The sequence below is a fragment of the Typha angustifolia genome, chromosome 9, assembly GCF_048772165.1.
Source record: "Typha angustifolia cultivar Huaian chromosome 9, ASM4877216v1, whole genome shotgun sequence".
NCBI lineage: Eukaryota > Viridiplantae > Streptophyta > Magnoliopsida > Poales > Typhaceae > Typha > Typha angustifolia.
This window is the reverse complement of record NC_133247.1, coordinates 10,876,751-10,889,111: the sequence shown is the minus strand read 5'-3', so window position 1 is coordinate 10,889,111 and position 12,361 is coordinate 10,876,751. Positions and strand designations below refer to the sequence as shown.

Below are 12,361 nucleotides of genomic sequence, written 5' to 3'. Positions count from 1 at the left end.
TCTTATTGTAACCCTTAATAGTCCCCTTTGTATCGAAGCATTGATGGCTATAAGATTACATTTTTCCATACAGATTCAATTGAGCTAATTTTTGTATGGATTAGCACAGTTTTGCCGGACAGGCAACCAACATCTACAAAGATAGAAGACTTGTGCAAACCTTGTGGATTAATCGATTGTTCTCTGCACAAAAGGGCATTCATCATGTTCTCTGCACAAAAGCCATAGTACCAGGATGGTCATTGAGCTCTATCAGGCCCAGGTATAGTCCCACCTTGTTCCAGTAGCATTAGGGAATAGGGTTACAAATCTGAAGAGAAGCTGTTTCAGCTGGACCCATCGACAAGGCAAGAGATCAATTGGCAAGCATTCATAAGTACTATTTAAAAAAAGAAACATCCGATCAAATTGGAACAACTATATCTCTTTTTCATTTTTACACATTCCCCAGTTACACATGTCTATTAGTGTTCTTACAACTAGTAATCATATATGCAATTTAGCTGAATGATCACATTGGTTGTCTAGGAAAATCAGTTTGCTTCTCTGTGTAATTGGAGTACAGAGGAACATTTTATGGCAAAAGAAATCTATCGAGGATATATCTTTTGACAGATTTTGACCAATATTTGCTCTTGATCTTTTAGTATTCTTAGTTGATAAATACTCCTTTAAGATGAAATATAAATAAGAAAATGCTCCAAGATTTTGTGATTCTACCAAAGGACACTCAAAGTGGATTTCACTCCTTTTTCTTATTTCACTCATCTTATTGTACTGAAAATTCAAGTAGTAACACAAAAGAAAAGCTGATCATTTTACTGTTTTTTTAGAATGACAAAGAAAAATATTTTGTGTAGCTTCACTTCCCTAGTGCTGGAAGGATGAAATGGGCTTGCACTAATTTGGATTGTGATGTAGATGGATTTTGTGAGCAGGTGTTTTATGATGGTTTCTGCACTTAAACAAAGAATATGACTCCACAAAGGCCAAGCAAAGGTATGTTAACCATATGCCAAGATTCTGAATATTCTTTCCAATTGTAGGTCTTCTTGCTTCAGAGAACTTAAGCTTTCATCTATATTATTTCTATTAAGCTTTTGACTATCTGTAGATGGAAGAACAAATAGATCAAAGTTATACTTATTTCTTAACTGTTGGTTGAGTTTTGGAAGTGGTTAAGTTGTTGTTTATCTTTAAGGAGTGTTATCTGGCTAACATCCTATCTATGGGTGGTGAAAAAAACATAGTAACTCGACTTGAATTGCTTCATTAAATTGAATGACTAAATTATAGATGGAATATTATAATCAGAAGACCACATTAGAAGATGAGAAGGAAATCTAAATAACACAACTCTGGCTCTGTCATCCACTTGATTGGCAGGTTGAAGAATTCTGTTAGTGGAATTGGGGCTATGGAATGGAGATTTCATTTGGGTGTTAGTCTTTTGTCAGTCTTGAGAGTAATATTTACAATTCAAATGTAATTATTTTTTACCTTCTCCCAACCAGAGTTCAGATGAGTTCTATAGTACTTCTTTGAATTTGTGGGAGTTAGGGGTGCCAAGACCTTGATTGAAGGCAATTGTGATTTCTCAATGGAAGAATGCAGAAAAATAGCAAAGGAATGTATTGAATGTTATCTTTGAGAAACTGCTTGTTCATGTGTAGTATACTTACTTGATAAAACTTCCTGTCCAACTTCCTCTGATGCTGTTTCCAATCTGTTTCAGATTTTAGAATCTGATTAGGATAGAATTGATGGATTATTTTAGCTTTTCTTCTGCTCAGTTAAATAAATACACAATTTATTGCTGAAAAGAGTAAAGAACAATAAAAAGTTTGATCTGTTGCTGGTACCATTAGACATCTGTCAATTAACACAAAATCTTGTATTATGATGCAAACTCTGATTCAATTATCTCTTGTTACTTGATGTAGCACGCATTGCGGAGGAATTCATAACAGTTCGAGATCGCCATCCAGGTTGAATCAAAGGCTTTTGAGACAACAGTCACTAAATTGAGTAAAAGTATATCTTACTTTGGGTGGAAACATTGTTCTGAGCAAAACTTGATATTGTTCCAGCATAGAAGCCGATAAATCTTTTGGTTGAATTCCATCATTTAGGCCTTTAAAATAATAAGTTTGCTATTTTAGGAAAGTTTTATTTTTCTTAATAACTTTTCGTAGAGATTTTAGATCTCTACGAATTGTTTTGGACCAATAAGAATTTGATGCACTAGTTCTTGGCATTTCTATTAGAAAATCAACAAGATCGAGGAAGGTTTTTTCGCTCTTGTTCGTCTGCGTTCAATCCTTATACCTGCATCATTACTCCAAACTGTTACACCAGTTTGTACTACCGTTAAGACCCAACTCTACTAGAACTAAAGGGTTGCATGTAATCTCTCAACAGTATCAGGACAGCAATATGGACAGAACTTAACCTACAACAAAATGATGGTTAACATTCAAGGAAAGCCAAAAGACAGTTGGTTCCAGTCAAAGTCAAAGAGGCCCCTTCCCTTAAGTTAATCTTGCACCTTTTTTCAAATCTTTATAATAGGAGGATGACAAAGATTTAGAGGTTTTAATAAGCATTGATTAGCATAAGATAATTATAATACTCGGATAATGACGCGCACGAGTGCTCTTCCCGAGCTTTCCAGCTATGTGCTGAATCATGTTGTGAGGTGAAGGACAGATTAAACTCATCTCTTCCTCTTCAAAGAGCTCATTAGGAAGTTAAAAAATTATTCTCGCGTTCTGATCTCGAGATGATCTTACCAGCCTTTCTGATTAAGATAGTATTAGTAAAGCTAATTTACTCAGCTTTCAATGACTACACTTTTCACTGTGACAAGCCTGCCTAATCTTAGTACTCATGTATTATATTGGGCTCTGTTAATTTAAGTAACTTGCTCTTTGTCCTAACTTTTATATGTGAGAATCTTGGAGGTAGAGCTTCCTAGTGGAAATACTGTAGAAATATGCTTGTGAACTAATGTTTTCTGAATAGGATAAGATCTTTTTGTTGTTAAAGTTGATATCTGGTAGTAGATTCTCTTTCTACAATGGTTCATGTACTTCCCTACTTTGCCATTAACAAATGTGTCAAGTTGAAGTACTGCAGGGATGTATGAAGCTGAGAGTGGGAGTTTTTTACCTTGTTCTTATATCAATTCTTATCTAGCAGTTGCCATCTAATTTCATTGTTCAATTTTATGGGTTAATCAAGAAGGTGAGGATCTTTTTGCTAATTTATTGATCCTTTTCCATGATAGGCTTTCAAAAATCTGAATTTTAACTGCCTCACAAATATATTCTGATGGTCTCAATTCCTTTAATGAGAATCTCGTTGCTCATTGGACATGATATGGGAGCATGGCAAGAATTAAAAACCTAGATAATGGCCTCCCACTAGTAATAAATCTAAACTGTTGACCTGATAAAACTTGAGAGAATGCAGCTGGGACTCTGGTCATGAATTAAAACATAGATCTCCATATGAACTCAAAGCACACTATTTTATGAAGCACTTCATATATTTGAGAACATGGCTTCAGATAAAAAGGATGCATGTGGCATTAGCTACACTTGAAAGATGCAAAGTTCTTTGCTTTTAGATCAGGGATCACATTTTTCTTGCATTCCCTATGTGCAAAAGCAAATATATCTCTGAATTAGTGCCTGCACTTGAGAAACTTATACCGAAAGCTCGATGCAGTAAATGAAATGTCTGTCAAGGTACCAGCTGATTAATGTAGCAGCAAGGGAAGAAGTCAGTAGCATCAGCTCTTAGCATAGGGGAGATCTATGAGGGATGCCTTTCCTTCTGCTCATATTTGCAGCCATATCCTCATCAGAAATTCTCCTTGCAGACCTTGAACAAATGAAAATTCCGGTACGTTTCTTTTGGACAAATTCAGTGCATGGCATGCTTAAATTCTCGGAATCAGATGAGCCCATGAGCTCATCACCCTCGACGAGTGTTGAGTTGGTAGTCTCATTGGCCTCATCATCTACTTCATGGGGGATGAAGAAGTCAGAGCTGAGTTGCAGTGTCTTGCATGCCCTCAAGTATGGAGACAAATCCTTCTGCTGCCTTAAAATGTAATCGACCTACAAAAAAGAGAAGAGAAAGTAAGTGACCTACAATTGTGTTTTCGTCAGTCTTCTGAAGTATAATTCTATGCGAAGATAATTGAACTTCTTTTTCTTCGCAAACCATTATTTTGAAACCTTCTTGTTCATCTTTTGAAACCTTCTTTATGAAATTTGAAACTTGTTCATTGCTGAAATTTCTTATAAATGATTGTTTCGTACTGCAATTAAACTTAGGAATAATAACTCATTACTTACCTTACAGCCAAGAGAACAGTGGATATAAGGCTCCTGAAGGCATCTATCACAGGATGTGCAGATGTTACCTGACCCCTTGAACTGCCTATTCTGTGGCCTCTTCTTCAGAAACACCACCTTGGAGCTATTAATTGTGTATGACTACAAACATCAAACAGAAAAGAGATGAGATTGACTACTACTACTACTACAACAAGCTATCTTCTTATGCAACACTGCATGGTTTCTTCTCAAGATCACTGAACCTGAACATTTGTGCAGTCTATGAGCTTCTCAAGATCCTCCAGTCTTACGACGTCATGGTAAACGTATCGTCGAACCTGAACCAGCCTATGAACTCGGTGCGACGGCACACAATGAGGGCAGATACTCGTGCAGCAGTCCAAGCAGCAGATGTTCTTCTCATTCTTCTTCGCGTTCTCATGAAGAGAACATGGCGTGAAGAATCTCTGCGTATCGAGGGCCTCCAACCACGCCGGTTTCCATATCGCCTGTTAGCAGAATTCAAGAAACAATGATCCTAATATCAAACATCACCATCTTATGGATTGAAACAAAGAAAGAGAGAGAAAGAGATGTACAAATGCTCACCATGGTCATACCAACATAAGCTTTGTAGAGTAGAAGAGTTTGAGTTGATGATATGTAGAGAGAGAAAGGATGAAAGGAGAGGAAGGTGGGGGTATATATCTACATATTTTGATAGCTATGGAGCAAAGTCTTTTTTGTCAAGGTGGTAGAGAGGTATGAGGAGGAGGGGAATAAAGAAAAGAGGAGGAGGTGAGGAGAACGTGGGTGCTGTTCTTAGTGTTTCCCATCCAATTTGCTTGCTAGTCCTCTGGTAGCCAAAGACCAGGCTCTCTTCTTGGCTGGAGAGCTCCACCCTCCTAAAGAAATGTGAGAGATGGGGGGTTGGCCGAGGAGGTTTGATTCCTTTCTTTGTAGGCATATGGAGGGGAAGGCTTGGCATGGCTCTCCTTGGGCCACACAAGCCCATGGCTCACTGCACTGACCTTGGGCTTTGAGATAGCCAAGATGTGGGATGTCTTATTTTAAGCAAAATTAAACATTCTTTAGTTTTGTAATCTGACTCCCACCCTTTTCGCTTATGATTTTTATATGTCACATAAACCAGCTAATCTCTAATACAAAACAGTATTTCTTTAAGAATGTTTTTTTTTAATCTTTTCTTTTTTGAGGGTTTATTGGCTTTTGAGCTAAATAAACTATAGTCTAAGATAAGACATTAATCTACTCATTGTTTAGCCCTTGTTCTGTTGTGTAGCTATGCTGTTAACTTTGAACTTAATCTACTCATTGTGAAAAATAGAAAATAGGGCAATTGAAGACCCTTTTATGTTAGCAATTCAGTTATAGAATTATAGTTAGGGTAGCGATATTAACATGGTAACATTATGATAATTAGATCATAGTTCAGTAATTGAGTTTTACCGGTTCACGACAAATGTCATGAGTTCGATTTCTCTATAAGCTTTGGAGTTGATATTTAGTGATTTTTTTATTAAAATATTATATGTGCATAGTTTAAACTATTGTAGCACGTATATTTGGAAAAGTTGACTTAAACCTCTTTCTTTAAACTATGGTTAGCTTACAAACTCATAATCCACAATTACTTTGTCCCTATTACTTTGAAGTAAAGTTTTAAGTCTGTTCTCAAAAAATAGAAAAAAAATGTCTTCTATGTTTCATGGATCTTTTGTTATAACATCTTATTTATCAATTGTATGATAATTGATGAAGAAAGTTAGGTATATAAAAAATGGCTTTTAAGAATAAGTTATAAAAGATAACAAGAGTCCCACATCTACTATTCTTGGTCTCATTCTTCTCTATCTTTCTGTGCTTAGAGTTCTCTAGCTGTTATTTGCATGCCATTTTTCTCACATTAAGCTAATTCAAATCTGGCCCACTGATGAACTTTTAAGCATAAGATTGGGCCATAACAATATAGACATTTTGGGCCACAATAGTGTAGGTATCCTAACCCATAATATTTGAATGAAAGTAAGGCAATTAATGATCAATTAAGCAAGAGACTTGAATAAAAATTAGGGTCACATAATTTTCCTTAAATTTGGTATTAGATTGTTTCATCATATTGGGTCCTAATATTGTCAACTTGATGGTCTATTCATTAATCCAATCATAATAGCTTCAAATTCTAGCCTGACACTAAGTACTAAATTGAATTAATCTTCATTGCTTCATTGGACCATGTATAGGCCTTTGATAATCATAGGTAATGTTTTTTTTTTCTCTCTTCGTTTTCTTTCTAAGAAAAGGAGTAGATATACACATAGTGCTCTTTTTTATCTGTAGTTATATGTATGATTTTTTATTGATCCATGAAATATATTTATAGCTGTGTTTAAATAAGTGCATTGAGGTTAAAAATAATTTTTAATTAGAGGGAGATTAATCAAGAGAAATTGAATAATATCATGATACCATATTTTAGAATAGTGATTAGCATGCCATTATGCTTGATTTTACTCACTCTTTTCTATTTCATAGTTATTTAGTCAATGATTATGCTCTAATTTTATCTCAATTATGATTTATTTATTCCTAATTACTCTACTTAACCAACAACCCAATTCAATTGTTAGGCTTTGCATGTAATCAATTCTAACCGAATATTTTTTAATCAAATAAGTCAACTATAACTAAAAACTTTTGTATGACTTTTAAAAAATTAGATGATACTATTATTTTTCTTGCATTTTCTTATTATTTTATAAGTGAATCAATATAAGGATAATCATGTAAAGTTTGGTTTTCATTATCATACAAATTAAAATTTTAATTAGTTTAGGAATTTAAACCTAGCATTTGTTAGGTCAAAAAAAGTTTTTAGAATTTTGTTCAAAGTTGTTAATATATGTGAGAGCTAAGATTATATATATATATATTATTCTTTAGCAAATTATATTTATTAAGTTAATTTTAAACTTTTATTGTAAATCATTAATTTTGAATGACAAAGGCTGAAACGAACCACTTTTTTTAGCAAGTACAAATTCTCAACTAGTTACGTAAGATAATTTACACAATTTGATACTTAAATTATAGTTAAAAGCATGATATATATTAGGATATATTATTTAATTTAAGGTTTAAGTCAATTGATTATCTAATTTGGTGTTAGAGCCAATTTTTTTAGAGTATAATTTCAAACCTCACTAGCCACTTTTACTATATACTCTCTGTTATCTATTTTGGTGTAGTGTGGTAAGTTGCATATTTTATTATCTAGCATTTATCCGCGTGTAGTATTAGTGTATTAGTCTGTTGCCTAACAGCTTAAGCTTTTAAGTTAGTTGATACCTAACGACTATTATAAATTTTAAATTTAACTATATTTTTAACTACTACTAATATATTAGATATAATGATAAAAATATGACTTGATATTAGTGGCCAAAAGTGGTCATAATATTTTCATTTTTGTCAATTCAACTAGATAGACCACAAAAAAATATAACGAAGATGAATCATACGAAATATGAAACATTAAAAACTTACATAGTAATTGAGTTAACAAATTTATCAAGCAAGTGCGACATATCTTATGATCTATATTTAAAATTTTGATTTTACTTTATCAAATAATAGCACAATAATATGAGTTTTCTTATAAACTTATAAAATAATTATAGGTTGAACAAAAAAGTGGGCAACTCTCCTAAGAAATGAATCACAATAAGCCAATCTATTTGTAGTTAGCTTAACCACATCTTTTCCCTAATAAACAAAACTTCTCATCAACACGCAACTCTAGATTTAATATTACAAATTTATTTTATAATATAGTAAGACATTACTATATTAGTTAAAATATTATTTTATATAATATATAAAGTAAGTAAGAAGTCCTAATTAGTTAAATGTATACAAAATTAACTACTTTCTTAAGTAAATTAAATTCTAAATTAGTTAACAAATCAATCCAAATCAATAACTTCTCTGATTAATATAATTCACTCAAAAAGTGGATAATATCAAGATATTGTATATATTATTGGTACGTTATCTAACAACTTAAGCTTTTGGGCCAATTAGTGATATAACTTAAGCTTTGAAGTCAACTAGTTATTCAACACTTACAACCACTTATTATTTAAATAAACTTTTGACCACATATGTTTGAAAATATTTTTAAAAATTTATTTCAAAGCAATTAAGATGTATGAGAGCTAAGATTAACTATATTTGTTCATACTAAACTTATTTTAAATTTTTGTTGTAAATACATTAATTTTGAATGACAAATACTAAAATAAATTATTTTTGTGAGCAAATACAAATTTTCAACTATATAAGTTATGATAATCTATATAATTTAATGGTTAATGATGACATATCTTTTAAATAAAATTACACTATTGTTAAAGACATATTATATATTATTAGCATATTACCTAATTTAAGCTTTCAAGTCAATTGGTTATCTAATAATACCGGTATTAGAGCTTTTTAGAGTTTCAAATTTCATCAACCCACTTTTACTCTCTATTTTTTATAATCTATTTTAAAATATGGTAAGTTACACATTTTATTTACCTAACATTTATCCACGTGCAATATTAAGATCTTAGTTTGTTACCAACAGCATAACCTATTCTGTTAACTAGTTATCTAATAACTATTATAAAATTTTAAATTTAACTATTTTCTCTACTATTAATAATATTAATAATATGTTAGTAATCTACAAAGTAATAAAATATAAATTAAAATTAGTGGCAATAAATGACTTGATTTAACTTTGTTCAAGTTTGTTATTTTAATTGATAATCCATAAAAATTTATATAGAGGAAAATTATATGAAATATTAAATTTGAAAAAATTATATAATAATTGAGGTCAACCAATTTAACAAACAAGTGTGATGTATGACCAATATGATTCAAATAGAATTTAGTAGCTACAATTAGCCACTTTTTTAAGTAAATATAATTGATTATTTACGTAATTGAATATAGAGATAATTTAGTATTAACATTTTAAACAACACTAAATTGTAATAGTTTCCTAAAATATCTCTTTAACTATTATGGATGTGATGACGTCTGATAAAAAAAAAGCTAAATATAATTTTATAAAAACTGACCATAGTATGAGTCCATATCAATACAAGTTAACAGAATTTTATATGAGTTATGTAAAAAATATTGATCCATTATTAATTAAAATTAATAATTAGAATATATTATTTTTTAATTAAATTTCTTGTCTTAATTAGTCACACAAGTAAATTGAAATAATTTAAGCTCTTAATCAATATATTCAACATAAAACGATAAATAATATCAACTATTTCTTTAGATAAATGTCGCATCTCAATTAATTTAGATAACTAAACCTGTATATCCTAGTTGTTGAATAATACAAATATTTTAAATAATATTAAATTGATATAACAGTCAAAATATTTTATTAACTACTAATATAATGAACATCTAAATTAGAAAGACAAATAAAATAGTTTCAATAATAATAATTCATATAAAACTAATATCTTATTATCTACATTTAAAGTTTACCTTTGTTATGTTAAATAATAACATAACAATCTAGTTTTCTTATAAATCCTAAAATAATTATAGGTTGAACAAAAGAGTAAACTCTCCTCAATATGTATATAGAATAACTAGGTCGACTTTTATAAGAAATAGGCTAAAATAAGTTCAAATATATTTGTTCATGACTTAATCACATCTCTTTTTCAATAAAAAAAAATTTCTTATCAATATATAACTGTAAGTTTAATCTTACAATCTTATTTTAAAATATACTAAAATATTTCTATATTAGTTGAGAGATTGTCTTATGAAATATATAAAACATGTAAAAAATATCAGTTGGTTAAATATGTGAAATTAACCATTTTTTTAAGTAAATTGAACTATAGATTAGTTAACAATCTAATCTAGATAATTTATTTTCAAAAGTAGTAATTGAAATTAACCATTTTCTTACTATCAAATGCCTGATATATACTATCAATATTCAATAGTCAATACATTACCTAACAATTTAAGTTTTAGGATCAATTAGTAATAATTTAAGCTTTTAAGTAACGGGTTATCCAACACTTAGTTAGCTAAAAATATTATAGATAGTTATTTAAATAAATTTAACCAATAAATAGTTATGATTACTAATATATTAAATAAACTTGCACTATAATTGCTCCGAAAATATCTCTTTAGTTGCTGCTAATATGTTGAAGGTAAGAGCAAATACATAATTATATAACAAATAATAATAATAACAATAATAATATGTATTTACTTTATTTATGGTGTGTATATAAATGATGTGAAACTCTCATTTTTTTTTAGTTAACTAATAATATTCTATAGTTTAATAGGCTGGACAACATAAACTAGCCCTTCTATAAATCGTAACGAGTCATTATCTACACATCTTATTGTCCTTCGATTGGAGTCTAAAAAAACTCACATTTTACTACAATAGTATCATGGGCAGTTGAAACTACTATTAGTTGAATTAGTTAATAAAATTAATAATTTTCCTAGTCAAACGTAAAAACTCAATTAATTATATAGGACAATCTAGATTAAATATTTCTTATTAACATAATTCATTTAAAAATTATTGGCATATATCAACTACATTATAATTATTAGAAAATCTATATTATTCACTAGCAAATTTAAACACTCATGTGTTTTAAAATTACTAGTTTTTCAAATAAAATTTTATTTTTATAGTTTTCTTAGAAATTTTCTCGATTGTTTCCTATCTGCTAGGTATCCGATATTTATTATTAATGATAATTTATTAGTTAAATAAAATTATACTATTATTAAAGACATGACATATATTGTTGGTCTATTATCTAACAGCTTAAGCTTTTGGTTATCTAATATAATAGCAAAGCCAATTTTACTATAGACTATATATTCAAATCTCGTCAGCCCACTTTTGCTCTATATTTTATATTATTTATCTAGTGCAGTGTAATGAGCCGCACATTTTATAATCTAGCATTTATGATGTATTAGGGGCTACTTAATTGTTTAATATATTGGGTTAAATAATCATCTAACAACTACTATAAATTTTTAAATCTAGCGATCTTCTTAAGTTGTTTGGTATCTAGTGTCGCAACATTAAAAATATAATTTAAAATTAGTGGCAATAGAGGATCAAACATAATCTTTCCATAAATATCATTTAATATCATAAAAAATTATAAAGGATGAATTATGTGAAATGTGAAACCTTGAAATGTTAAAAAGTGATTGAGATCAACTATTTTATCAAGCAAGTGTGCTAACTTGACCAACATAATTCAAATTATTGAACTAATTTAAACTATTTAGTTTTTTGATCAACCTAATGAAAATAACAAATGATTACTAAAATTCACCACTTAAGCAAATGAAAGTTTACCACTAAATATTACCGGTTTTTTTTAAATAATACTAAATTATAATACATCGTTAAATTATATATCTCTATAACTATTATAAATGTGATAAAGTCTTATACGGCAAAACTAAAAATAATTTCTACGAGAACCGTGCAGGTTAACGTAGGTTGAAGAAGATTTATATAAGGTATATGAAGTAGGTGTTAATCATTAATTAGTTAAATTAATAATTAAAAAATACATATTTAAGTAAGTGTGTCTGGTTTAGTTATAGAAGTAAATTCAAATAATTAAGATTCTTTATGAGAATACTTTATATGAAAATGATAAATAATACTAACCACTTCTAGGTAAATATTGTACCTGGATTAATTTAAATAATTAAATCTAAACAACCCATCGGTTGAAGGCTCTAAGTTCTTTTAAAATTGAATTAATGTAGCTATAAATTAGAAATTTTGCGTATGACACCCTATCTTTTAAAGAAATTATATTATTACGGCTTATATTTTTACTATTTATAATCAAACTTTATAATTTAGCAAATATACTTAGAACTAGTTA

At 29.6% G+C, this 12,361-nt stretch overlaps 1 protein-coding gene and 1 long non-coding RNA gene across 2 annotated transcripts; one reads left to right on the top strand and one right to left on the bottom strand.

The window, feature by feature from the left end:
• On the top strand, window positions 1-3,163 carry LOC140766570 (uncharacterized). The gene is made up of 3 exons (XR_012105470.1): window positions 1-262; window positions 939-999; window positions 1,944-3,163. It is a non-coding gene; the product is annotated as an uncharacterized lncRNA (long non-coding RNA).
• Window positions 3,164-3,354: 191 nt separating this feature from the next.
• LOC140766569 (protein RGF1 INDUCIBLE TRANSCRIPTION FACTOR 1-like) lies at window positions 3,355-5,093 on the bottom strand. Its single transcript, XM_073105976.1, has 4 exons — window positions 4,959-5,093; window positions 4,613-4,858; window positions 4,368-4,508; window positions 3,355-4,127 (listed from the first exon to the last, which is right to left on the bottom strand). Exons 1-4 carry the CDS (start codon window positions 4,965-4,967, stop codon window positions 3,804-3,806), a joined length of 720 nt encoding a protein of 239 aa, XP_072962077.1. The 5' UTR covers window positions 4,968-5,093; the 3' UTR covers window positions 3,355-3,803.
• Window positions 5,094-12,361: the final 7,268 nt, after the last annotated feature.

Coding starts and splice junctions, on each gene's coding strand:
- LOC140766569 (XM_073105976.1), bottom strand. Junction 4,509..4,612: donor TAGACTGCACAAATGTTCAG/GTTCAGTGATCT, acceptor TGATGTTTGTAG/TCATACACAATTAATAGCTC. Junction 4,128..4,367: donor ACTGTTCTCTTGGCTGTAAG/GTAAGTAATGAG, acceptor TCTTTTTTGTAG/GTCGATTACATTTTAAGGCA.